The sequence below is a fragment of the Lonchura striata genome, chromosome 19 (genome assembly GCF_046129695.1).
Source record: "Lonchura striata isolate bLonStr1 chromosome 19, bLonStr1.mat, whole genome shotgun sequence".
Taxonomy (NCBI): domain Eukaryota; kingdom Metazoa; phylum Chordata; class Aves; order Passeriformes; family Estrildidae; genus Lonchura; species Lonchura striata.
The window spans coordinates 6,276,933-6,303,218 of record NC_134621.1 but is presented as its reverse complement, the minus strand read 5'-3'; the positions used below and the strand labels follow the sequence as shown (position 1 = coordinate 6,303,218).

Genomic DNA, 26,286 nt, shown 5'->3' with positions numbered 1-26,286 from the left:
TGGCGTGGGTTTTATGGTAATGGGTAAATTGTAATATGCACTCACTTGTAAAATCATGTGTGCATGAATGGTTAGAGGTATCCTTTGTGCAACCTCAGTTCTGAATAAATTATGCCCTCTTTAAACTAAATTAGTGTTAAGGACTCTTATTCCAATATTTTGGAGATTTTGTGACAGTAAATTGGAGAGCCAGACAGAAGATCAGCCTAGAGTTTCAATGAATCTGCAGTCAACAGATCTCCAGCTCGCTCTGAGGAATTCTCAGGGAGAACCTCAGCTTCTGACCAGCAGGAACTCGAGGCAAGATCCCTGGTGTAAGTAAAGGCATCATTTAAATTATTTATCTTGACAAGGGATACGAATCCCCACACAGAGTTACTGGTAAGGGGGATTTGAGTCCCTGCAAACAGGGTTTGAGTCCCTGGCTAAGCTTATTGTGGGGAGATTTGAGTTGCCAATCTCAGGGGGTCAGAGTTTCCCCTGTCCGGGGTTCAAGTCCCCTACAAGGTATTAGAGGATATCCCCAGGAGGTATCAGGAATCATTGTATCAAGCTAAACTTGTAGTTTAAAGAAAAATCATTGTTCCACTGTCTCATAGCAGAGGCTGCAACCATCTTGACTCGGGCAAAGGAATTAAGGAAAAAAAACAGTCTCCACTTACAATCGAAACCCAGTCCTGGCCTCATCTGGAGCTGCTTTTGTGATGAAGTTTTGTTAATTCCTTTGCATTCTTTGCATTTTTCTTGAACTCTGCAAGTGTGTTCATGTGAGAGTGTTGTGTTGATTTGGGTTTTCCAGCATATCAACATGGAGATGTCCGTGATATAAAAATTCATTTGCTGAGAGAGTGTTGGAGTGTGACTGAGTGTTTGCTGGGGTATTGGAGTCGCTTTAGTTTTGTGTGCGTGGCTGAGATCTCATTTGTGGACTTGAAGCACCCTCTTGTGTCAGTTTTAGTGACTGCTGGTTTGGCAGTCTATTTTCTCTTCCCTACTCCCCCTTCCATTGCAAACCCAGAAATACCATTTTAACTTTCAGATATAATAGCTTGTATATTTGTAATTATTGCAAATGGGGCCAGTCTCTTCTAAAATTAAAGTGGGAGATTTCAATTCTCTATTTAAATGTATATTGAAAAACTGGAAACAGATAGGAGGAGACCCACCAAGTAAACCTAGACTAATCCAATATTGCCATCAGTGGTGGTCAGTATACCAGCTAAAGCACCAGGCTTAAGTGGCCAGAGAATGGTACCTTAGTTTAGGGAGGGAGAGAGGGAAATGGAATTAATTGCCTTCTGTGAATTTATTCTTTTATTTGCAAAACCATCTGAAACTGCAAAAGGAGTGGCCAGTGTTAGGGTGAACCTGGGGTAAACAGAAGGTCTCTCATTTCCTGGTAATGGTAAAAGTACATTTCTCTTTCAATCAATCTTGAGGTGTGTGTGAGATGCCTCACCTCTTCTCTATAGAGAAGATCTGGAGAGACTACCTAAATTATTTGAAACCATTCTCGAGATCCAGACTGACTGGATATACAGGTTCTGCTGGATCATCTAGTCAATTATTTTTCCACAGGAAAAGAGATGGTACTCCCGGCTGCCAGGAGGGAGGTGAACAGTATAGACACACAGGGCAGGCTACCAGGAACTGCTGAAGAGCACTTTCCCTCCTTGAACCCCCATTGGGACCCCAATACCAGGGAAGGGAAGGATTTCCTGGGAAAATATCAAAAATGGATATTATTTGGCTTTAAACATGCAATGCCAAGGGAAATCAATTGTTCTAAACTTTATGAGGTGAAATAAGAACCTCATGAGACTCTGGCTGCATCTGCAGAATGCCTAAGGGCAGTAACTTCCAGGAGATACACTAATATTGATCCAGAAAAAACAGAGGAAGGAAAAGAAACAAAAAGAAACAGGAAAAACCCACAGAGCAACAGTATCTCTAGTCAGAGAAACTAGGGGCCCAGCCAGCCAAAAAGCCTGGCCAGAAGGAAGGAGCTGCTCCTCACTCTGCCCCCAGTTCTCACTGGAAACCCTGGTCCGGCTCTCATTCATCCCAATGATCCCAAAGTCAGGGGGACTGGGGGGCAGAGGCAGGTCAGCAACCACCCCAGACACAAAACAAACAAAACAAAAAAAAAAATTGTATGAGATCAAAAAAACCCATCCCAATACAGTAATTTTCCAGGAAAATTCACAATCCACAGGAAGTGCTTTTTTCATACTACCATGAAATAAAAATTATTTCTCTTGACAATATAAAATTTCCCTCAAAAAAACTTTTTGTTCTGATGCATAGTTTAGAAAGCTGACCACTGTGACAAATTTGCCCTCTCCTTCAATACTTTTGTTTGGAAGACACAAATCAGCAGCCTGATTACAAAGTGATTCAATCACAGTATTGACCTTTGAAATGCAGAGTAAACTACTCATCATCATCATCAGAAAATGGCAATATTTCTAGTGGCTCAGTGTCGGGCTCAGCAGCAGCAAGGCCTGTAGAGAAGAAGGGAAGGAATTTGCCTTCCTGGCTGCTGCCCTCAGCAATGTTTAAAGTGTACAAAGCTACTGCCCTAAAGACATCATAAAAAGAAACCTGCTTGGCTGGGATGTTCAAGAAGATCCCAATCTTTGACAAACAGCCAGTCACAGTCAGACAGGTCCAAGGATTTGTGCAGGCCAAATAATCTTGCCCATCTACACACGCAATAACCCAGAAGCCATTCTCAGGACACAGAGTCAAAGTTCCTTTGCGAGTCACAGATTCACAGGCAATACCCAAGGCCCAGTTTCTTCTTGTCCCAACATTTACTTCCCAATAGTGTTTCCCAGAAGTGTATCCTTCCTTTGCCAGCACAAACAGATGAGAATCAAATCTCTTCTCACTTCTGAGCGAGAATCTGATGACACCAGTATCTTTCACTCTCCTCCCATCCGCAGAGATTTCCAATCTGGGATGAGCCGTGTCAGCATCCAGGATGACATCTCCTGCAATGGTCAAGTCAAGCCATGGTGAGCAGAAAACATGAACTCTGCTTTTCTGAACCTCTCCCTTCTCTGCCTTCATCCCTCTCTCATTTGTCCTTCCCTTCCCCCACCTCCATGCTCAGGTCTTGTCTTGGGACACCTCAAGCATCTCTCTCCCCTCCTGCCACAGAGAGTGGCAACCAGCACGCACCAAATGCCTCAAGGCACTCCTGCAGTGCTCCTGGGACTGCAGCAGGCAGCTCCAAGGAGGAGGCTGTGGTGCTCAGCTTCCTCTGCCTCCATCTCTGCATTGCTGGAGGAGAGGTGGCCTGAGGAAAAGGACCAGAAGTTTGCAGCAGATGGAATTAGGTTTGGATTAACTCCTTGCCAAAGTCTGAAGGGGTTTTTCAAGTTTTAAGCATTTTTTTTCCTCAATAACAGGAGAGCACCAGTGTATGATCCTGCTTGCACATGGATTTGTGATCTGCTCTGCCACAAGGAAATGTTTCTTGCCTCAGCTTTCCACATGCATCAGAGAATGGAAGGAACCCCTGGTAGGACTCAAGCAAGGTGCAATGTCACAAACTGAGGTCCTCCAGCTCAATTCTGATTGAAAGGAGAAGGAGCTGCTCCTGCTGTGGAGCAAGATCAGCTCCAGACACTTTTCCTGAGAGGCCCAAGAGCCAAATCAGAAGTAGGAAAAGCCAGCTGTGCCTGCTCCCCACAGCTGAGAAGGCTCCTGACAAACAAAGGCAGGGCCTTGGGCAGCACGTAACAGCAAAAAAAGTCATCCAACCACCCTTCCCTGAGTGTGTTCTTCTCCAATGAGCTGTCTGAGGGGGTTGGGTGTGTTTTCCAGAGCTGCACTCAGGCTCCTGAGTACTCACTTCCTCATCTCACCTATGCTTACCTTTGTAGGACCGTAGGACTGGCAGGTCTGTGGGAAAGGAGAAAAGCAGGAAATAACTGGATTTGTCAAGGCTTGCTCTGGCAATAAAGTAAAGCTCTCCCCCCTCAGGGACAATGAGGCCACTCTCATGCTCCCCTACTCTGACACTGACAGTATGGTCAGACACAAGGCTCTTAGTGTTGCTGGGGTGCTGACAGCACCCCAAAATGGGTCCAAACAAAATGGGATTGAGGATATTTCTTACACATGACACCCATCCCTCTGTCCTTCATGACACTCGTGCCACGCCCATGCTCTCCTATTCCCCCACCACACACACAGTGTTCTCTTAACCAGTTCTACTCTCATTTCGTCAAAGACTCCCAGAGAAAACAGTACATCAGGGTGTGTGATAATTTTGTCTTCCAGACATGGGGCACGTGGCTCCAATTTGCTTCCTCTGAGTACTGAGGAGGACTAAAATGTGCTGAGATGAGCTCAGCCTCTCTTTCCTTTTCAGATGGGAAAGAGAGGCCAGAGGAATGGCCAGATCCTAAACTGAAAAGGAGATGGGCTTTCAGAGAGAAGGACTTGCCAGGAAGAAAAGGTGACTTTCCTGCACCAGTTACCCCTGGAAACCCTTGTCAAAGTGATGGAGCACTGTGGGCTGGGGGAAGAGGAGCAGGGCTTGCCCAAGGCCTGAACCCCTATGTTTTGTCTGGGACTCACACTCCTGTGGTCCTTCCCGCCCTGAAATGTCCAACTCCCAGTGCTCTGGGGCACATGGGCTCTGGAAAAAGGAGAGCAAAGACCCTCCCAGCTGAATAGCACTGGTTTGGATGGATTGACTGCTGGAGGGCTGTGGAAAGAGCACAGGTCCTGGGAGATGTCCCAAAGGCTTGGGAAAGGCCTGATGGGTAGGATGGAGGGTTGGGATCAGCCCCCTCCATCTCTCCAAACAGCAGCTATGGGCTGTGGGAGACAACAGTGTTTGTTAAGAGGAAGAGAAGTGAAGAAAGCAAGAAGATAATATTAAGGCATGGAGGTGGGCTTCTTTACCACGTATTGGGTCATAGAGAGCCCACACTACACATTCCCTTCAAAGTCAAGGTAATAAAGAGGGACCTTGACCACCTGCAGTCATCATCTCAGTGTTCACATGTCTTTGCAGGTGCCAAGAAAGTCTGTCCCTCTCCATCTGCTTTGAGGAGCTATGTACAAGAAGCTCACAGCACAATTTGCCTGTAAAGCAGCTTTTGCTCACCTAAGTCATATTTTGTGGACGACGATATGGTCTGCAAAGTTTTTTCCAGAGTCTGGATTTCTTGAGAGAGCTGTGGGATATCCATCAGCTGCATGGCTTCCAAGACCCTTGAGGTATTTTCCTTCACTGTCCTTCCTGTAAGAGCAGACTGGTGTCAGTGGGACAGTGGTTTTGCCTCACCTGAGATGAGGTACGGTACCACGAATTACACTGCACCTTTCTTCTTAGAAAGGACCAAAAAGACACTGTGCTTTCACACTCTCTAAATGTGATGGAGAGACAAGGGACTTTACTGACTCCCAGTACCACTTCACCATCAAAGGTGTTCCACTGGCATAGGACAAAAGAGCAGCTCCAAGGAAGTTCTGCCCCATGCACCCACACAGAAGAGGCAAAGAACTAGCTCACAGGACATTTGCAGATCAGCTCCTGCCTTTTGAGAGGTGAAGGCCTGCTGAGGAATGACCTAGCTTACCTAGCTCATTCTTCATCTCTACTCTTATCATCTGCAGGTCACGCTGTGTGGACCCCTCCATGTTCTGGAATGCTTCCTGCAGAGTTTGCACTTGCTGAGAGAGCTGCAGAAGGTCCTTCTTCCACATGGATTCCATGGTCCTTGTATTTTCCTCCACTGTCCTTCCTGTGAAGAAAGAACCATCTCACTGGAGCAGACTCACTGCTGTCTTGAGGGGGACACCAACAACCTGCAGTCACAATACCTGAAAACTCTGATTGAAATTCCCTGCCAGAGCATCTTTCCTTAGCACTCTTCCACTTCCTCTGGACCTCCCTAAAGGCTTGATCAAGGCCTGCTGGATGGCACTGACCCCAGTCCATCTCTGCAGACAGCATCTGTGGGCCCTGGGAAGCAATGCTCTTTGTCATGAGGAAGGTGTGGTGGGACATCCCCTACCTGCAGCAACCACAATTCTCTCTCAGGATTTTTTCATAGAGCAGAACAGAGAGAAAGAAAGAGAAAAAATTCTGCTTCTTGTTTTTCTCATGTGGAACGTGCTTGGAGAATTGTTTACCTGGGCTGATTGCTTGATTGGATTCTGGTGAGATTGTTTGAGTCTGATGGCCAATCCAACCCACCTGGGGCTGGACAGGGTCCAAGGGGAAACCTTAAGGAGTATCAGACAGTGAGAGAACTCAGAATTCAAACTCTTTCCAAGGACAAGGGAGAGAAGAGGGACCTTGAGCTCCTGCAGAGAACACATGGAGGTGTTCCAGTGGCAAGGATGTCAAATCTATTCCCCATTTAAGGACTCTCTTTCCCCATCCCCTTTGAGGAGCTGTGGAGGATGTCCTCACAGCAAAGTTTGCCTTTAAAGCAGCTCCTGCCTTTTGAGAGGTGAAGGCCTGCTGAGGAATGACCTAGCTTACCTAGCTCATTCTTCATCTCTACTCTTATCATCTGCAGGTCACGCTGTGTGGACCCCTCCAAGTTCTGGAATGCTCCCTGCAGAGTTTGCACTTGCTGAGAGAGCTGCAGAAGGTCCTTCTTCCACATGGATTCCATGGTCCTTGTATTTTCCTCCACTGTCCTTCCTGTGAAGAAAGAACCATCTCACTGGAGCAGGCTCACTGCTGTCTTGAGGGGGACACCAGCAATCTGCAGTCACAATGCCTGAAAACTCTGATTGAAATTCCCTGCCAGAGCATCTTTCCTTAGCACTCTCCCACTTCCTCTGGACCTCCCTAAAGGCTTGATCAAGGCCTGCTGGATGGCACTGACCCCAGTCCATCTCTCCAGACAGCATCTGTGGGCCCTGGGAAACAATGCTCTTTGTCACGAGGAAGGTGTGGTGGGACATCCCCTACCTGTCCCTCAGACCCCATTGTGGTCTCAGAAATGTTCACTGGGTCTCAGCCTTGGTCAGTGGGTCCTGAGACTGGACATGGGCCCTGTGCCTGCCCAGGGAAACATCCCTGAACATTTGGCAGAGAGTGCTGGGTGCTGCCAGTGCCCTCCCCTGCTCCCAGCTCCTGCACTGGCCATGGAGATGCCCCCAAGCTGAGCAGGTCAGCATGGGGTGGAGCTCATCAGGGGTGCTTTGACTTGGAGGTGTTTCAGTTTCATGGAGCACAAAAGCTGGTTTGCCATGTGAGGACTCTCCTTCATCCACTTTGAGGAGCTGTGGACAATGAGCTCACAGGACTGTTTGCCTGTAGAACAGCTTTTCTCTTCAGAGAAATGAAAGCCTGCTGGGGAATGGCCTGGTTTACCTAGCTCATGCTCCAAGTGTATTCTGATCATCTGAAGGTCACGCTGTGTGGTCTCATATGTGTTCTGGAAGTTTTCCTGCAGAGTTTGAATTTGTTTGGAGATTTCATGGTGGTCCTTCTCCAGCCTGGATTCTAAGGTGCTTGTTTTTTCCTCCACTGTCTCTCCTGAGAAGAAAGAATATTTTCACTGGGACAAAGTCATGGTTTTCTTGAAGGGGAAGCCATTGATCTGTAATGACAATGACCAAAAGCTCTGATATAAAATCCCTGTCAAGGCATCTCTTAGGGCTCTCTTAGGCTTCTCCCCCTCCCTGTGGGTCTTCCTAATGGCTTGCCCAAGGCCTCCTGGGAAGCATGAAGGCAGGAATGATCCCACTCTGTCTCTCCAAAGAGTATTCTTGGGAGGTAATACTCTTTGGCATGAAGATTGTGTGGTGCCACAGAGCACAAAAACTGTTTCCCCTGTAAGGGCTGTCTTTCCCCATCCCCCTTGAGGAGATGTGGTGGACAAGTTCACAGTAGGACAGCCTTTGCCTTCAGAGGAATGAAGGCCTGTAGTGGAAATGCTTCTGCTCACCTAGTTTGTTCTCCAGGTCTGTTCTGGTCATTTGAAGGTCACGCTGTATGGCAAACTTCATGTTCTGGAAAGTTTGCTTCAGAGTTTGAATTTGTTGGGAGAGCTGCAGGAGGTCCTTCTGCCATATGCATGCTATATTCCCTGTGACATTTGCCTCCACTGTCTTTACTGCAAAAAAAGACTGGTGTCACTGGGAAAATTATTTTTCTCCCTTGAGGTGAGGTCTTGTCCCAATAATGACACAAAACTTCCATCTTAAAAAGGACCGAGGAGATGTTGTTCTTTCACTCCCTTCTACAAGGGAGAAAAGAGGGACCTTGGCCATCTCCAGTTGCCACCTCAGCATCAAAAGTGTTCCACATGACTGGGACATAAGAGCTGCTACCAAGGAAGTTCTGCCCATTCTGATAAAAGGCAAAGGATTAACTCACAGATCAGTTTACCTGTAGAGCCAGATTGACCTTCAGAGAGATGAAGGCCTGCTGGGGAATGGCCCTGCTCACCTAGTTCATCCTTCAGGACTGTTCTGATCATCTGAAGGTCACGCTGTGCGTACACCTGGGTGCTTTTAAAAGCTTTCTGCAGAGTTTGGACTTGTTGGGACACTTCTTGGAGGTCTTCCTTCCACACAGATTCCAAAGTGTTTGTAGTATTTGCATCTATTGTCAATCCTATAAAGAAAGAACAGTGTAATTGGGACACTCTCATTACCTTATTGAGGAAGAGAGAGCAGTGTCCTGATTTAAATTCACTGCCCGAGAATCTCTTCAGGTTTTCCCTTTGAGTATTCTTGATGAAAAAAGCTATTCCCTACTTCTCCATCTGCTTTGAGGAGCTGTGGTGGGCAATCACATGGGACAGTTTGAGGGATTTGGGTTAATGCTGCCTGTAGAGCATCTTTTGCCTCCAGGGAGGAGGCCTGCTGGGGAATGGTCCTGCTCACCTAGTTCCTTCTTCAAGTCTGTTCTGAGGAGCTGAATATCATGCCGTGTGGACTCCTGCTCATTCTGGAAAGCTTCCTGCAGAGTCTGAATTTTTTGGTAGAGGTGCTGGTGTTTCTTCAGCCAAACAGTTTCCAGGGAGTCCACTCTCCTTCCTGTGAAAAAAGACTGGCGTCACAGAGATAATGATTTTTTCTTCCCTGAGGCAAGGTCTTGTTCCACTAGTGACGTAGGCCTTTCCTCCTAGAAAAGACCAGGAAGGTGCTGTTCTTTCACTGCCTTCAAGGACAAGGGAGAGAAGAGGGACCTTGACCACCTCAAGTTGCTGACTCAGTAATCAAAGGTGTTCCACTGGCATGGGACATAAGAGCTGCTCCCAAGGAAGTTCTTCACAAGGCACACACTCCTAGGACTAACTCACAAGTCACTCTGATTGTGGAGCAGAGTTTGCTTCCAAAATTATAAAGGCCTGGTGGGGAATGACCCTGCTTTATCTGTTTGTTTTTTTCCTTTTTCTTTCTTTATGCAGGGAGGGCACAAGAAATTCAATTCAGTTTCCTCATGTCCTGCCTATTTCTAATTTACACTCTCCAGATTTCTCTTTCCTCAGACAATCCTTTCTAATTCAGCAGCCTTGGAAAAGAACTGAGCCCTGAAAAATAAAGATAGGTCCCCCATTCTGTGGGCACTGGACTAGGTAAATGAGACTTCTCCCCAGCCATGGCTGCAGAGGCAGAGATCTCTGGACAGGCCCTTGCCAAGGTGGGAGGCACCACTAACACTTCTAGGAAAAAAAGTCCAGATCTGATAAATGAGTTCCACTGGAAGTACTGGGGAGAACGAGACTAATGGAGGCAGAGGAAGGGACCCTTCTAATTGACCCCAGGAAAAGTACCCCGATCCCATCCTCCTTCCTCCTCTTGCCTGTAGATACCATGGTCCACCCAAGGTCTCAAATGCACGTGGAGGCATCTCCCTTCTGCCTCTGGATGACAGATGGCAAAATTCTACCTGCAGGACAACTCAGAATTTGAGCTGAGTGGAAGCTAATATATCTGTGAACCAGAAGTAGACTACATGGTATTTCATCATATTTGTCAGCGAGTAGTCTTACAAGAGGCTGAGAAATTACATACTGCAGCCTCACTTCTAATAACATGAGGTTCTGTGAACCAGGAGGCCTTACCTTGAAATATCAGAACAGAACCAGCAGCCAATGTGAGAAGGAATAAAGAGAGTTGTATCCATGAGGCAGAGATCCACTGAGATGCACCTGGAAAAATAGAACCTTTGGGAAAAAAATCTGAGTGTCATCTGGCAATGTTCAATCTTACCCTTAAACTTAAGCACCCACTCAAAGAGATTTTGTGGAGATATATGGAGAAATAGTCACAGTCCTGTACAGGTGGTCAGAGCCTGCCTTCCCTTGAGATGTCACATCCCTAGGGGCAAGAGGGACCCTGCTCATTTCACACTGCAGCCTGTCCTGCCTGCACCACCGTGGTGCTCTGGGATGGGTCTGGCTGGACTGGAGAGCTGTTGCCTTCCCTGGCACTGGAAAGGGCCTCACAGAGCTCCTGAGACAATCCAGCAAAGACTTCTGGGGACAATGGGACTCACCTGAGATGAGCATGGTAGTTTTCTTCTCCACCTGCACCAGGGGGGTCAGGATTTGACAGGTGAATTTTCCCACTTGCTCTCCTGTAACTGTGACTCGACTACACACGCTGAAGAACTTCTCACTGTCCTGGTTACTTTCAGTGTCTGCAGAGAGCCCCTGCCCATCCTCAGTAACCCACTGGACAACAAGTTCAGGAAAACATCTATGTGATCTGCAACCAAGCTTGAGCCCTTGCCCTTGGGGGCCTGAGTTTCAATGGACACTTCACCAGTACTTTAAAGACAGGAGAATTTGTAGTGGGAGAAGTTTGTTTCCTTGAAAGCAGCTCTTCCTTTGATTCACAGCTCTTTCTTAACCCAAAGTTTCCTGACAGTTTCTGTCAGTCCTTCACACAACCTTTTCATTGATCTTTCTGTCATCCCGCACTCCATCTGCCATAAATGCCAAATTTCCTTTGGCTTAGAAAGAACTATGGTGTTTGCTGCTCAGCTCCCCACTATTTCATGGAGCAGGTAGGGAGAAGGTGTGTGGTTTGTATTCTTCTTTTGGAATGGCTCTGTAGGACCCCTGTCCAGTTTTGAGGGTTGGTAAAGCAGGACACAGCACAGTAAAGCCCAGGCACCTCCCCATTCCATGCTGGAACTACAGATGGGCACAGATGGTCACTGGACTGCACCAAAGCTTCACCAGTGTGATAAGATGGGATGCACCACACATATTTCAGTGTCATACTCTTGGTCAAAGCTGGATTTCATAGGAATTCGTCCTGTGTAGTAGTAGGAAATGGGTGCTGTCTTGCAGCTTTTTCTCTCTCCTCTCCCAAAAGCATCTCTAATCCCCTTTGGATGAAGGGATTTAGATTTGATTTTAGGAAGATATTCTTGACTAAGAGTGAGGCTCTGGCACAGCTTGCCCAGAGCAGCTGTGGATGTTGCACCCCTGGAAGGGTTCAAGGCCAGGTTGGTCAGTATTTGTTCCTGCCCATGGCTGGGAAGTTCAAATGAGAAATTCTTTAAGGTCCATTCCCACTCATGCCATTGCCTGATTCTAAGATTCCCTGATTCCGCCATTCTGTGCTTTTCTTCAGCAGTGACTCAAGGTTGATGAGCTCCATCTGATGTTATCAATATCTGCATACAAATGATGCTGACTGTCCAGCTGGGGGGAACTGGCAGCACAGAACATCTCCTTAGCCCTTACCCCAGCTGAGAAGTCACAAGATGAAGGGCTTCATTCCCATCAGTCCCACAGCCAGGGATGCTGAGCACTTGGATGTCTGTCAGGTGGCCTCACGCCTCCCCACCAGGGATTATTACAGCTCCATGTGGGTCAGAACAGGGCTTGGGCTGGGCATGGAGGTTGCAGAACATCTTGACAGGTGGCCCATGCTGGGAGTGGGGAGCGGACATGTTGGGTCATATGAGGGGCATCAGCTGGGGGACAGTGTCATTTTGGAGAGCTCTTTTCCCTCTGTAAGAGCTTCCCTCCTTCCCTACCCGGCCCAGAAAGTCTCCAACCTGCAATGCTGAGCTTGGTAGGCGTATCAACAATCTGGTCCCTGGATATCACAGTGCAACTGTACATTCCTTCATCTGCTGGCTGGATGTTCTTCAGTGTCAGGGAGACATTCCCAGTGTCAAATCCATCTCTTGGCACTGATGTCTGTCCATGGTATTTCTGCATTGATTCACCTCCAAACTGCCTGTATGTGTAAATGTCCTCTCTGTGCCCATCTGTGATTTTTCTTCACTGCACCAAGATATGGTGCAAGGAGGATTGTATCTTGACCAACAATTCTAACTACATTCTCAGGAGAGGTGAGCTCAAAATTGTCTGTGGGTGAGCATCTGGCTGAAATCAATCAGAAAAGGCAGTGGTATGAAGGAAACAGCTCTAGGAGTAACAGCAGGGAACAACTGAAAGTAATAGATTAGAGGGAGAAAACAGGATGATATAAGATGTACAGGATGGGATTATTTGGGGGAAAAGGAAAAAAAATAAATGCATAAAAGCATGTCCAGAGCCATTTCATGCAGCTCCCCAGCTGGCCTTCCCCTTTTGCAGCCTGTGTCACCAGCAGCAAGGCGGCTGTGACAATGCCAACTGCCCATGCAGACAGGGAAATGCCCCTGGCATTGGGGCAGAGCTGGACAGGGCACAGATGTCTTGGCTTAGGTCTTCCCTGGCTTCCCCAGGGGAGAGAACCTCTGACTTCAAACAGCTGTAATCCCCAAGACCAGAGGGGCAGGGCAGCTCTGGCCCTTGTGGAGTTGAAATCAGGGCTGCTCAGGAGACCAAGACCCTCAGCTCCAGGACTCCTGATCATCTGCAGGCTGGAATCCCCCAGAAAGGAGCAGAACAGCTCATGGAAGCATTACCTGAGAAAGCGATAGCCAGAAGCAGTGGCAGAGCCAGCAGCAGCCATCTTCTCTGCTTCATCCCTGCAGTCCAAGGGGTGGGATAATCCCGCAGCTGACGTGGAACAGGCACAGAAGGGAAGTGAGAAAAGAAGGGAAATCCTGTCCCAACCCCTTTGGATCTCTCTCCTGGCACTTTTCACCAGATGTGACTCCTGAACGTGCCAAATCTTGAACAGCTGAGATCAGAAATCAAGAAAACTTCTGGAGATCTCAATTACACTTTCAGTTTCTAGGAATTTCAATCTAGCATTTTCCCGGGAAGCTGTGACAGGGAATGCAAGAGAAAGCTCCACCCAGTCCCTATTTCCTGCTGTGAAATTTAATGGACACTTTAACACACCAGTTTAAATTTTGGGTTGGAATCATAGTATCACAGGCTGGTTGCCTGGGAAAAGAGACCAACCCTCACCTGACTACAGTAGGTGTAGAGTGTGATGAGGTCTCCCCTGAGCCTCTTCTACAGGCTAAACAACCCCACCTCCCTCAGCTGCTCCTCACAGGACTTGTGTTTCAGACCCTTCATGAGCCTTATTGCCCTTCTCTAGACATGCTTGAACATCTCAACATTCTTTCTAAATTGAGGGGCCCAGAACTGGACACAGAACTCAAGGTGTAGCCTCACCAGTGCCAAGTACAGGGGAAGAATCACTTCCCTGTTCCTGCTGGCCACACTGTTCCTGATCCAGGCCAGGATGCCACTGACCTTTTTGGCTATGTGAGCACACTGCTGGCTCACATTCAATCAGCTGTTGACCAGTTCCCCAGGTCCCTTTCTGCCTGGCTGCTTTCCAGCCACTCTGTCCCCAGCCTGTAGTGCTGCAGGAGTTGTTGTGGCTGAAGTGCAGGACCTGGCACTTGGACTTGTTAAACCTCATATTGTTTGATTTGGCCTATCTATCCAGCCTGTCCACGTCCCTCTGCTGAGCCCTCCTACCCTCCAGCAGATCAATGCTCCCACACAGCTTGGTGTCATCTGTAAATCTGCTAATGGCAGACTCGATCCCCCAGTCTAGATCATCAATAAAGATATTGAACAGGACTGGGACCAACATTGATCAGAGCTGTGACAAGAAGTTTTCCTCCATACACTCTAAGAACCTCCTGGACTGCTGCTTCTCTACTGTGTTAAGTTCCCAGCAGACATCTTGCAGGTTAAAGTCTCCCACAAGAGCCACGGACTGGTGATCCTGAAACATCCTTCAGCTGCTTATAGATTAGTACATCCACCTCTTCATCCTGGCTGGGTGGTCTGTAACAGACCCCCACCAGGCTGTTGGCCTTCCCCCTGATTCTTACCCATGGGCACTCGACCTTATCATCATTAATCTCAAGTTCCATGGTGTTGAGAGCCTCCCTAATACACAGAGCCACCCCTCCACCTCTTCATCACCTGTCTCTTCTGAAGAGCTTGTGGCCACTTATTGCAATACTCCAGTCATGAGAGTCATCCCACCACATTTCCATGATGGAGACTATGTCAGCTTTCCCTCTGCACAGTGGTTTCCAGCTCTTCCTGTTTCTTACCCATGCTGCATGCACTGGTGTACATGCACTTAAGCTGGGCTGCAGATTTCACTCCACCCTGCCTTACCACCCTTGGGCTTCTTTCTGGAGAGCCTAGTTTCATCCCCTTATCCCTTTAAACCTAGTTTAAAGCCCTCTTAATCAGCCCTGCCATGAACATAGCCCTGCCATGGGAACATAGGTCTAAAAAACTCAACACAACAGAAAACAATCACACAAAGGCAGAATTTCTCCATCCCTCTAAGCTTCACGTTTAGCCCTGCTAAAGAGACACATGGGGATAGAGAGCAAATAAGGGCAGGAATCAGTGCTACAGCAGGGGAGGGGAAATGGAGTGAGTTTGACACTGACTCTGCAACACCTGTCAGATCCACAAAGATCCCTGAACACTGTGAAATTATGAAATTAATTATTTTAATGGGTAAACAAAGACAATGCCATGATGACCTGAGGCTTGCTGCTTATGAATTGGTAACCTCAATCACTCAAGGTGCTAATCAGGAAATTTTAAGCTTAATACTGTATAAGCAACTGACCCATGGGTGCTCTGGGAGATATCCTGAGTTATCATAAAATCAAGGCAGTTTCCCAGTGTTTCAACTTCCAACAGGAAAGAGTTCCAAGCAGTCATACTTGGAACCAGCCTCACTTACCGAGAAGGAAGTTCCAGCATTATCATTAGTCCTACTTTGCCTCAAGGTCCTGCCCTAAGGGGGTACCCTGGGTCTACCTGTCCTCTCCAGAGGGGGAATTCTCTCCTGCTCCCCTGAACAGCAGCAGCACAGTCATTGGGAAACAAACATCAGACTCAGAGGGCCAGTCCATATGTCAGCTTTTCCCCCAAATGAACATTCCCCATAACTTTCATTTCCTCTCTGAGCCCTTCCGGGAGCTGCTGTGCTGCTGATGCCCCCAGTTCTTGCCACCTGCACCTGAGGGGACCTGGAGGATGGGAAGACCTTGCTGATCCCTGTGTGCACAGCTGGGATGAAGGGAAAAGATCCGTTCCTTTCCAGCCCAACAGCAGCACCACATTCACCACTTGCTCAGGAGAGAAAGAAATAACAGAGCTCTGCTTACCTGCCTTGGTCAGCAAAGAGGAGCACTGATATCAGACAGGTATTTTTCCTCTTGCCAGAGAAATTTCCAGCGGCAGAAGGGAAGGAAAATGAACAGACGAATCAGATCCTGAAGTTTAAATGTGGTGTGTTTTTGCCTAAAACTCACTTTGCTTCTTGCAGGTCAAATCTCATCTGCTATATGAGGGCTTTGTGTTGGTGACGCAGACAGTAACATGCAAATGGAGCTTTCAGTTTCGATGAGAGCTTTAAGATAAGCAGAGATCCAGCTCAATGCCCACAAAATATGCCCTGTTTTAGAGCTAGAGCTGGATTTCACCTATTGTCAGGTAAGAATGATTGCCACATCTTCAGGCTATAGAAGAAAGGTGAACTTTGATCAGCTCCTTAAGGAAGTAACTTTGAAGAATTAAACTGAAATGAAGCTGGGGATTAACTTGGGGTGTGACTCTGTTTGAAGATCAAGGATCATTCTTCTGTAAGATTGATATTTTCGTTGACAGGTTACCTAGGAAATGGAGGTGGGGTTGTCCTGGGACTTCACAGTTGCCCTTCAATGAAACCAACTTGAAATGGGAGCAATTGTTTTTCTAGAGAATGACATCTGAAGTACTCTTGAATTCCGACTCAACTTTCCCCTTAGTGTTACTTCTCACAGCTGCTTCTTCCTCCAAAGTCTGTAAACACACTCTAGTAAACCTGTTGGTCCCTCTCCTCCTCCTGGCTACATGCAGGGGCTCCCTGGTTGTGATCATAGGATTCTCTGCTTACTTCATGTAAAAGAAATTGTGGTTTTCTTAAAAACACAAATCCTTTCAGTAGGATCAGGAGTATGATCACTTTCATTCTGTCTAGGAAATAGATAGGTGGAGATTGGGGAAGCTGAGTGGAGGAAATGAGAGTGAACATTATCTTAACAGTGTGCTTATGTTTTAATTTTATTCTTTCATCCTAGGGTCTTCAGTTTAGGCTTAGATTACTGTACTCAATTTAACACCTCCAGAGCATACTCTGCTTTTTCCAAGATTTGTGAATTCCAAGTTCTTATCTTAAAATGAATCACTGTCAAAAACACTTCAAAAACCTAATATATCTGAACACAGGGTATCTTATTTTTAAAAATAGCATGACAAGAATTCACCAATGGGCTCCTATAGTCAAAATCTATAGTCAAATATGGTTATACAATTACATTTTTCTCAAGTTCAGAGTACATCTTCTGGGATGCCACTTTCACTGAAGTCTTCATTACTTCAGTGCTGGTTACTGGAGCACCTTGACTAAGCTGTTACCACCCAAAAAATTCCATTGTGGGGAAGAGGTCATACATGAGCCACAATTTATTCTCAAATCAGGGTTTTACTGTAGCAGGTCCCCATTCAACCTTTTTTTTCATTAATTTAAGGAAAACGAGGTAGCCACTTCAGAAAGAGATAAGAGGGGCAGGATTTGGCAGCAGATGAAGCAGTGGCAGACCCTACCCTAGTCCCTGCTTGGGGACCCTGATAGTATTACAATTCCACCACCGATTTAAAAATCATGTGATAGCCAAGATTCTTTGCTTTCACAGAAAAATAAGACTGGGGTCTTCCTTAAGAATTAAACTCATGTTAGATGCAGTTGTTTCTGTGACACAGGAGGCAGGAAAGCATAAATGGGGTGGGTTTTTTTCACCTCTTGGTTTAGGGCACCTTGAAGCTGCAGTGAGGGAGTTGGGCTGAACTGCAACACCAACATCAACAGGGTCTCAGGGGACTGGGCTCCTCCAGGCAGCAAAATGCTGTTTCCAACCCAGCCTCAAGTGAACCAGGCTGATGGAAAAGCTCCTGCTAAATGTTTGAAGCAGAGGCCATTTTCTACAAAATTTCTGTTTCAGCACTGGAATATTTCACATGCTAATAATAATTAAGACATTCAAACATCTCTGGAAGACACAAGCTTGAGTGCCAATCAATAAAATCTTACTTGTGAGCTTACACGAAGCATTGAATAAGTTGCAACAAGTTGCCTGGAAATTTACCAGGTACATTTATTTAAAACAAATAAATTTAAAAATACATATATTCTATTAGTATTTTGAGGCTTCCATATATATAAAAAAAAAAAAAGAAAAAAAAAAGAAAAAAAAAGCTTTGATTTTGTCAGCATCGCTTTATCTGCAGATTACAAAACCTGGGGAAAGACCAGTAGAGATAATTTTGTTAGCATTTTCCAAACACCAAGCCATCACAAAATTCTATGCAAGCTTAACATGCAGTAGTCAGAGCTGCTTCCAGCCTAAACAAATTCAGCCTCCTTTCATTAACACAGTTTTTGTCAATCTTGTGTATTATTGTCAAGGCTACAAGTTTTCCCAATTTCCCAAGAAGACATTTAAGTGCACAATAAAATCATATCTGCACACAAACTATGCTTGAAACTTCAGTAATTCCTGTAATAGGAATTTGAAATTATGCAGACTTCTGTGGGCTCACAATGCTCCAGAACAGGATCAAGCCAAGTCCCTGCCAGCCTGCAGCTGTTTATCAACATTTCTGAGTTTGATTTAAATATAATCAGCTCAGCCCAGCTGACAGCAGTTCTTAGTTGAACTATCAACTTTCTGCATTACCAGAAAAGCTGAGAGTGACAAGGCCAGTCCTACTCCAGCCCAAGAGTGAACCAGGCAGGACAGATCACACAGGGCTAAGAAATTCTTCCTGCCATCTCTAAAGAAGTGGAGGCAGCAAAATGAAAATTTTGAGGCTCCTCAAGTCAATGTTGCGAACAGTTCTAGTGCTGTTTTCACCTCAGTTACTGGTTCATTTCCTCCTGTATCTTCTTTCAAAAGGATGAATAATGTTTCAGCCTAAAGAAAAAAAAAAAAGAGAGATTTAAAACTTCTCAGTAATCTTTTGAGGGAACAACACAAAGAAACAATAGCTCTTCAGCAGTGTCATTGAGTATCTTCAGATAATTTGAAACATAGATGTCGTAAAAGATAGCAAAGATCCACCTGCTAGAATAACTTAAGTGCCATTATAATATGTAGTTCAATTTCAAATAAACGACAAATAACAAGATTTATACATATTTACAAATATTTCTATAAAATTTCCCTGTCTGTCTTGGTAAATCATTAAAATCTCATCTTAAAGTTAATCCGTTTTTCAAGCACCATGAAGTTGGGAGTGTAAACAAAAATATTCCTGCTTAAAGTTAGCCCTGCTCCTCACCCCTGACCACACCAGCAGGAGAGGAAAATCAGAAGGTATGCAAACAGGATGTATTGCATAATCAGAGAAACAATAAGGGCTGCTCTCCAGCAGGGAAAGCCAGCTCCACACCCCAGTAATTAATCACGTGTAATGCAGATCAGGAATCACTTTATCACTTACAGCCATCTGTTCCATCTTACAGAACATAAACATGGTGTCTGGGATTAATTTAGTACCTACCTAAATAACAAAGCTTTGCCTTTGTTATTTGCTATAGAGAAATATCCACTTCTGGGAGAGAAGTCCATAGATTGAGTAAGATAAATCTGTTTTCTTCTGAACACTGGGAAGTTTGAGAATACAGTGTATGAAGGAAGGTGCACCTATTGAGAAATAGATCAGAATTTAAGGTTTGTAAAAAAAAAACCCACTGAAAATAAAATTAAACTACGAATCCATAGTTGAAGCTCAATGTTAAGCTCAAATGTTCAGTTATGATTCTACATACAGAATTCTGCTGGGGAAAAGGAGCAGGGAACACATCATGGAACCAATTATTGCAATTCTCAGACCTACAAATCCTCAGGTTAATTCAACAGTTCCACTGTTGGCCAGAATTCTGACAAGGCTGGCAAAAAAAAACCCCATAATACTATTGTTACAGTTACCAGCTGCTGAAAACTCACATTTGTTGCTGAGCTATATTTACAGCTCTGAAATTGAATCACAGACTGGGAAGGGCTGGGACACCTTCCACTAGACCAGGTTGCTCCAAGCCCTGTCCAACCTGGTCTCTAACACTTCCAGACACTTTAGAGGGCATTTTAAAAAGGTAAAAAAGGTAAACTAAACTACAAAATCTTATTTTTCAGAGTAACTTTACTAAAGAAGATAAAATTACACTCTTGTAAATGCAGAGTGTCTTGGCCATGTCTGATCTGGTTGGTCTAACACTTTTTGCAGTATCTTAACTGCTTAATATAATTTTTTTTATGTCACTAGCAGTATTTCTAGCAAGATACAAAAGAAATATTGCAATAAAGCAGCTGAACATACCAATTTGACAGCCTCATCAGTGTCACGGGAAGCCACTGCCAAAATCTCTGTGGTGGGATTAAAAGTCACACAGGTAGCAGAAGTAACAAGGTTCATTATGGCCTTAACTGGTTTAGGATGGTTTTCTTTGAGGCAGGCATCAGTGGTGTATAAATTTACAACTCCAGAAGATGAACTAAAGAACAAAATGAACAAAGATTAGAAAAGTATTATTCCAGTATATACTGTCTTGTTATCTATAGCCACTACTCACCTATAAACATAATTTCCAATTATTTACTGGCGTGTGCAATAATATTTTGTTTGGAGCTTGATTTGCCTTTGGAACTTACAACAGTATTTAGTGGAGGAGTTTAAGTTTTTGCTGGATTGGATTTTCTTTTTTCTTATATAATAAGAGACTCAACTGTGGGGAGCCTTGATGAGCCCATCTCTTACCAGGATGAATTGAAAGCAAGCAGAGTTTGGTATCAAAATATTCTAAAATAACTTCAAGGTGGGGGTTTTTTTGGTTTTGTTTCATAATTTAGCAAAGCTCACTTTAAAATCCTCTTCTACAATGAGCTAGGAAAATATATATTGTATTCCTTTATTTATTTACTATTCTCATTTAAAGAATCCAGACCCTGGCTGAAACTGCATCTGAGTAAATTTGGAGAAACAGTTTCAGCTTGTGGCTTTAAGTTGAGGCCACTTTTGAAAGGCAAATATGGTGCCTTGCAGAAGCCAAATTCGGAGTACAGGGAAAAGAACTAGAAAAGGGAGAAGGCCTTGAATCAACATTCCTGTTATAGAATTTGTGATTTTAGTCAGGGTGATTTCAAAATTAACTGCTGAACCCATACATGGCAATAATAATACTAGTATCAGTCCTATTGTTTTAGGTGTACTATGGTATATTTATACAGAGAAAAGCAAATTATTACCATAAAATAGGGAATATTAATCTATTTATGTCTACTCTAAGCTTATTAGAACCAAACCATGTTCCTACACTCGCACCAGCTACCCATAGGTTCACTGAAGAACTTCAAAATGATAGCAGAAGCAGCTGTCAAAGTTCAGTCACTTACCCACATGCCACATACTGGTTATTTTTTGAAATAGCAATGCACTTTCCTTCCAAACAACCTTCATCTTCAAATTTGTGTAGACACCTTCTGCTTCTCACATCCCAAATGAAAACTTCGCCTTCCTCTGGTTGCAGAATGAGAGATGTTAGAGAAAACACACATACACATCACTTTGTTAGTACATTTTGATTAAAAAAAAATAATTAGATGACAACTAGAAGTTAATTTACAGCTATCAAATATAAGGTATTTAAAAAAAAAAACAACTATTAAAGGCACAATAAAATAGTTAATTCCATTCTGTAATGATTAAACACTTGGTTGTATTTTTAGGAGAGATACTAGCATAAATTTTTGAAATTATTTCTCTAAAACTATAAGTGACTTCTAAGAACTCATGCAATTTAAATGGAATTATTACTAGAGCTGCTGCAATACTCACTTGAATAGCTGTATATTTTACTGCTGTCTGGGGTGAAAGCAGAGGCAGTGCATCTTCCATTCACCTTCATAGTGCTGATCAGTTCTTTTGTCTGCAGGATGAAGAACAATGCTGGCAGAGATTCTACCAAATATCTACAGAAGAGTTGTTTCCTGTCCCACAAAAACCTTAAGTCATCTACCCTGAGATTCAGAGAACAGCACCAGCATTTTCAGTGCCTGCAGAGCAAAAGCTCCTGAGTCTAACTGCAGCTGGATCAACAAACACTCATTTGCTCCCTCACTGAAGGGCCTGAGTTATATAAAACTGAACTTTCTCCTTTAAAAGTATCTTTCCCTGTGAAAGTTTAAAACAAATCCACCTGCCATCATAAGGCATTTTAAAATTCAGCTGAAAGATTGCTCTATGCATTATGAATCAGTATTTGGCATGATTCATGAACAGAGTGCAGCAGCAGGCACTAGCATGACTCCCAAAAAAGCAGTCCTGTATTTCTTCCACCCCCAGGTGCCTGTTCCCATGCTGTTTCCATTCCTCTTGCCAGCACAGTGTTTGTGCAAGCAGCTGAAATACAGCACTGACACACAATTTCTTCAAGCTGAAAACCCCACAGAACTGCCCTGAGCTTCACCAGCCCCATGGAGCTGTGAAATAAAGTCTCAGAGAGTCCAAAATAATTCCCTAAAGCTGCAGTGGGTTGATTCCACAGCACATTTTTGAGGGCTGTTACAGTATGTGTCATACTTTGGCTTCAGCTGAAAGTTAGATTGCTTTGCAGATGAAATAAAAGCAGATTCAAAAGGGAAAAGGCACCAAGGAAGCAAAGCTACACAGACCATGCAGAGAAAGTACCTTCATGGACAGCAAGTGAAGGTACCCTGAAGTTCCAATTAGCAGCATAAATGATCCATCTGGAGAGAGTTCGAAGTTTCTGAGGAATTTTTCCTCCACACCTTTAAAAAGAGATTTGAAACTTGAAATTGGTGCAATTTATTCTTTGGCCTCAATATTTAGAGATAGGATGAATATGAATAAGACCTGATTCCAGCTCTTAATTTCTGCAATATGCTGTCACAGAGAAGCTGAACTCAACCTTGCTTGTGTGTGATAATTAATATCCCAGACAATTAACACTAAAGGTACTTTATTTCCTTGAAGATAAGTTAAAAATAAAACCTCCAACAAGCCACTCTACATTGTTTTAAAGCAAATTCATGTGCCATCTCTATTTCAGACAGCTTCAACTGTGCCCAGACACTCAGAGCTGCAAAACATACCTCGTACTTTTGGGACAGGGATGATACTCCCAGCCATCATGTCATACACAAAGAACATTCTGTGGTGAGTACCAGTGGCTATAACTTGTTCTCCATCCACACTGAAACGAGCCTTATAAATTGGAAAACTCTCTAAATAGATGCTCTGTATTTTTGGGTTCCTTATACCATCCACCTTCAAAAAAGAAAGTAACAAACCAGGTTGTTATATTGAGGAATATATCAAACACTTTTATAGAGAAAAATCATTATCAACTTCTCAGTTGAGACTTAAGTAATAAGAGGTACACCACTGTGAAGCCTTAAACTCTTCCCCTCTCCTACAAATAATCTGGTTCTTAGCTCCTTATCTGATGTAACTCTGCCTCTCTGATAGACCTCACACTTCTTGCTTTGTTCAAATAATCACTTCTACTGTGCTTTTTCTAAATGGAAACATCTGCTTTGATTTGGGTTTTCTTGTGGCTCTGTGAGACTATCACATTCCACTTGTCTGACCATTCCAGTGACCCTGGGCCATGCTAAGAATTCCTAAATTAAATTAGGATCTTTAGTTTTCAGAGGAGCCTGGCAGTGTCTCTGGATGAACATCTTCCTGCAGCACAGTCTCTCCATCCCCAACATGATTTCATAGCAATTTTACAGTCTCAAAGCAAAGTGGGCTGCTCCCCCCACTACAGGCTCTCCAAACCACTTAGCAACAAAAATCCTCATTAGCACTTGTCATTTGCAAACCTTCAAACATTTTTAAACACAAATCTTTGCCTAAAAACTCTGAGACAAAGTGTTTGCCAGTACTCTGCACATGCTTGGTGTGAAGTCACTGGTGGAAATTCCTTCCAAGATGCCTTTAACCAAGGAATTTCCATTGTAACCACAGACATTATGTAAGCCCTGACAGTGTGCAGAGGAAGACAGAAAACAAAGTCTACCATTCCAGGCTATTTCATGTACACTCAAAGAAAAGGTTCTATGTTAGTGACCATCAGCAGGTACAAACTGAAGCTTTCACCTGGAAGAGGGACACAGAGCGATCATGCCCAGCTGCCATCACCACTTGAGCTGAAGGATGAAACTGCACTGTCACCAGTTTTCCATTGGCAAAACGTTCCTGGTTTGCAGGAGGGCAGGTGCTCATCTACAACACAGATCAGACAGTTAAAAAAACCACCAACAATCACTCATGCTGAATAAAAAGCCATTTACTCTTTGCGCTTACAAGACCTCAAGCCCTGTGATGAAGTTCTGGGCAGTGTGATGTGAGCAGAGCACACACAGCCCATTCAGGGAGCTGCTCCAATATAATACAGGCTGAATTCACCAACCTTTCTATATTCACCAACCTTTCTATCTGCATTAAAACTGAATATAAAACCAGCTGCATTCTGACTCATCTGAGATAGCTGCAGGAGACAGTGTGAGAAATACTCATTTAAGGCTGTCTTCTTAAAGATCTTATCAGTCACTTCAATGCTGTAGGAGAATTCCATCCTTCTGCAGAAATTAAAATCCTACTACAAGATGCTATTTAGAGTGCAGAAAATTCTTATGTCAAACAACACACCTCAGTTTATTGTTTCATACTCTCATGTGAATTGTTCAATTTGCTTATCCTCTAAAGCTTCTAGTTGCAGAAACAAATTCAAAGAATCACTAATTTTATACACCACAAGAGTCAAAGTGTGCATTTAATCCAGCTGAAGTGGCAGGATAAGGTTTGTCTTTACCTTCAAAATCCCTCTTGGCAGAGACTCTGAGCTGGTTATGAAATTGCCAGTCCTGCGTAGCAGATCATCATCTTCATCAGTGTCACCTCATTAAACCAAAGCACGTGGAATCAGCTAATTGCACAAACACCCACAGCAAAATCAACACATTCCTCACTGAAATGAATTAAAGCACATTGAAGGAACAAAGCTGACATAGCCAGCATGTTATTACACCACTGAAACTAAGAGGACATCAAAAGTAATTATCTTCTAGCAAGCTGAATAGGGAATCACAGAAACTCTTATCAGAATAGCATTGGGAATATTTACTATCACTCAAAGTCCTTTTGGATTTCTTCCTGTTTTCTAGATCAGCCCAGGCAGGAACTCCTCCCATGGCATTCTGAAACCTTATGAGAAAAGGAGAAAGAGAAAAAAAACCATAACTTTTGTGAGACAGTAATTTCCTTCTATGAGTTAAGTATTTAGAAGAAGCACAGTCAGAATTTTGCAGGACTACTTGTACTTAGAACACAATGCAAGTTTTTTAATTTCCTAAAAAAAAAAAATTAAAATTTCATTGTTTCTTGCATAATTCCCTAGAAAACAAATTAGTTTGGGCACTTTGATATAAGTATTAAACAACTTAATCCAGACAATGCTAACGCACATTTAATTTACTATTTTTGGTATCATTTGTTATTTAGTAACACTACAAATACTGCAGGAAGCCCTGACTTTAAAGAGACCACATAAGCACAGTGGATAAAGAGTAAAGTGACTATGAATGTCACATAAATATATTTTAGCTTACAAAATTGTTGGCTTGGAAGGGAGACCATCCAGTCCAACCCCTCACTACAGCAGGGTCACCTGGAGCAGGTGGGAACATGTCCAGGTGTGTTTGGGATGTTTCCAAGGGAGACTCCACAGCCTCCCTGGGCAGCTGCTCCAGTGCTCTGTCAACCTCAATGGAAAAAAATTCTTCTTCATGTTGTGATGGAACTTTTTGTGTTTTAGTTCATGGTCACTGCCCCTTGTCCTGCTCAAAGTGCCACTGAAGAATCTGGCAACATCCTTCTGGCACCCAACTTGGAGAGCAATGATCATGAGATCAATACAGACAGCCACAAAAACATTAATGAAACTCACTGTTCCTCAAGTCTTTTCTTTAGTTTCTTCTTAGTAAGCGTTGTCTCGGCATCACTTTTCATTAAATCTTTCCTGTATTTATGGGTCATATCAACACTAGAGGAGAAAAACCAACAGAACACAAACACCGTTCAAACCAAGGCCGCTTACAAGCACTCCCAAGTGTAATACACAATTCCCATCACCTAACCTGAACTTACATTTCCTCAGCTTCGTCATCCTCATCCACCCAGGCGGGATTTTTGAGCAGTAACCCGCGTTTCGCTTTTTTCTTCACCCTCGAATCGCTAGAGTCATCCTGGAGGCCCTTCCCCTCTGCAGCAGCAACCTGAAACCAACCAAAGGGACCGTGTGACAGTGGCAGGGCCCGGAGCCCGGGCAGCGAGCAGGCTCTCGGCTGTGCCGTACCCGTCGGGGCCCGGCCAGGCGCCGCAGCAGCTCGTCCTCCTCCTCAGGGAGGCTGCCGCCGAACACCAGCTCCTCCAGCTCCCGCTCGGCGCCCGACGCGCGGCTCAGCGCCTTCAGGTGCCGGGCGCGCCGTGCTGCCTCGGTACCCGCGGCCTGATTCGCCACGGCCCGCAGCTGCTTCGCCGCCCGCTTCGGTTTCGCGGCTTTAGCCGCTCTGGCGCCTTTAGACGTTTTCTTGGCCGCCTTCATCCCGGGCGCTCTCCCGGGCGCTGCCGCCGCCCGCCCGCGCATGGCGCGCCACACCCGGAACCGGAACACGTGCGCTCGATCACGTGATCCCCAGCCCCCGCCCGCGATTGGCTTAGGACGCCAACACCCCCCCCATGTGACCGAGCCCGCCCCCAGCGGCGACCCGCGGTCACGTGACTCCTTTCCTCCCCTCCCTTCGCCCTC

The 26,286-nt window shown here is 44.7% G+C and overlaps 3 protein-coding genes across 4 annotated transcripts; all 3 read right to left on the bottom strand.

Moving 5' to 3' along the window:
* Positions 1-2,240: 2,240 nt before the first annotated feature.
* LOC144247241 (E3 ubiquitin-protein ligase TRIM39-like) lies at positions 2,241-5,222 on the bottom strand. Its single transcript, XM_077787442.1, has 3 exons — positions 5,129-5,222; positions 3,886-3,912; positions 2,241-2,996 (listed from the first exon to the last, which is right to left on the bottom strand). The coding sequence occupies exons 1-3, from the start codon at positions 5,220-5,222 to the stop codon at positions 2,434-2,436; spliced, it is 684 nt and encodes a 227-aa protein (XP_077643568.1). The 3' UTR covers positions 2,241-2,433.
* A 328-nt stretch (positions 5,223-5,550) lies between these two features.
* Positions 5,551-14,444, bottom strand: LOC110484691 (uncharacterized). The gene is made up of 12 exons (XM_077787441.1): positions 14,441-14,444; positions 13,851-13,955; positions 12,875-12,968; positions 12,014-12,198; positions 10,496-10,741; positions 10,062-10,163; positions 8,878-9,030; positions 8,438-8,605; positions 7,935-8,102; positions 7,358-7,522; positions 6,515-6,679; positions 5,551-5,768 (listed from the first exon to the last, which is right to left on the bottom strand). Exons 1-12 carry the CDS (start codon positions 14,442-14,444, stop codon positions 5,551-5,553), a joined length of 1,773 nt encoding a protein of 590 aa, XP_077643567.1.
* Positions 14,445-16,607: 2,163 nt separating this feature from the next.
* UTP18 (UTP18 small subunit processome component) lies at positions 16,608-26,143 on the bottom strand. 2 transcript variants are annotated; one of them, XM_031506380.1, is made up of 14 exons: positions 25,834-26,143; positions 25,626-25,753; positions 25,426-25,521; positions 24,604-24,683; positions 24,292-24,377; positions 23,577-23,702; positions 22,565-22,739; positions 22,140-22,240; positions 21,288-21,378; positions 20,846-20,969; positions 19,773-19,947; positions 18,957-19,099; positions 18,308-18,367; positions 16,608-17,691 (listed from the first exon to the last, which is right to left on the bottom strand). In XM_031506380.1, the coding sequence occupies exons 1-13, from the start codon at positions 26,122-26,124 to the stop codon at positions 18,343-18,345; spliced, it is 1,641 nt and encodes a 546-aa protein (XP_031362240.1). In that variant the 5' UTR covers positions 26,125-26,143; the 3' UTR covers positions 16,608-17,691; positions 18,308-18,342. The 2 variants fall into 2 exon arrangements, with proteins under 2 accessions (XP_031362240.1, XP_021411230.1); XM_021555555.2 differs by having other exon boundaries at positions 16,608-18,367.
* Between the last annotated feature and the right edge of the window lie 143 nt (positions 26,144-26,286).

Bases quoted from the DNA above. Each gene is read 5' to 3' on its own strand.
- LOC144247241 (XM_077787442.1), bottom strand. From the start codon at position 5,222: ATGCAGCTGATGGATATCCCACAGCTCTCTCAAGAAATCCAGACTCTG. The intron at 3,913-5,128 runs GTGAGCAAAAGC...CCTTTCCCACAG, and splicing joins GTCCACAAAATATGACTTAG to ACCTGCCAGTCCTACGGTCC. The intron at 2,997-3,885 runs GTAAGCATAGGT...TGACCATTGCAG, and splicing joins AGTCCTACGGTCCTACAAAG to GAGATGTCATCCTGGATGCT.
- LOC110484691 (XM_077787441.1), bottom strand. The intron at 12,199-12,874 runs GTAATGCTTCCA...TTACACATACAG, and splicing joins TCTGGCTATCGCTTTCTCAG to GCAGTTTGGAGGTGAATCAA. The intron at 6,680-7,357 runs GTAAACCAGGCC...CTTTCTTCACAG, and splicing joins ACACTTGGAGCATGAGCTAG to GAAGGACAGTGGAGGAAAAT.
- UTP18 (XM_021555555.2), bottom strand. From the start codon at position 26,124: ATGCGCGGGCGGGCGGCGGCAGCGCCCGGGAGAGCGCCCGGGATGAAG. The intron at 24,378-24,603 runs GTAAATATTCCC...TGGTTTAATGAG, and splicing joins CAAAAGGACTTTGAGTGATA to GTGACACTGATGAAGATGAT. The intron at 18,368-18,956 runs GTAGGTACTAAA...TTTTTTCTTTAG, and splicing joins GGCAAAGCTTTGTTATTTAG to GCTGAAACATTATTCATCCT.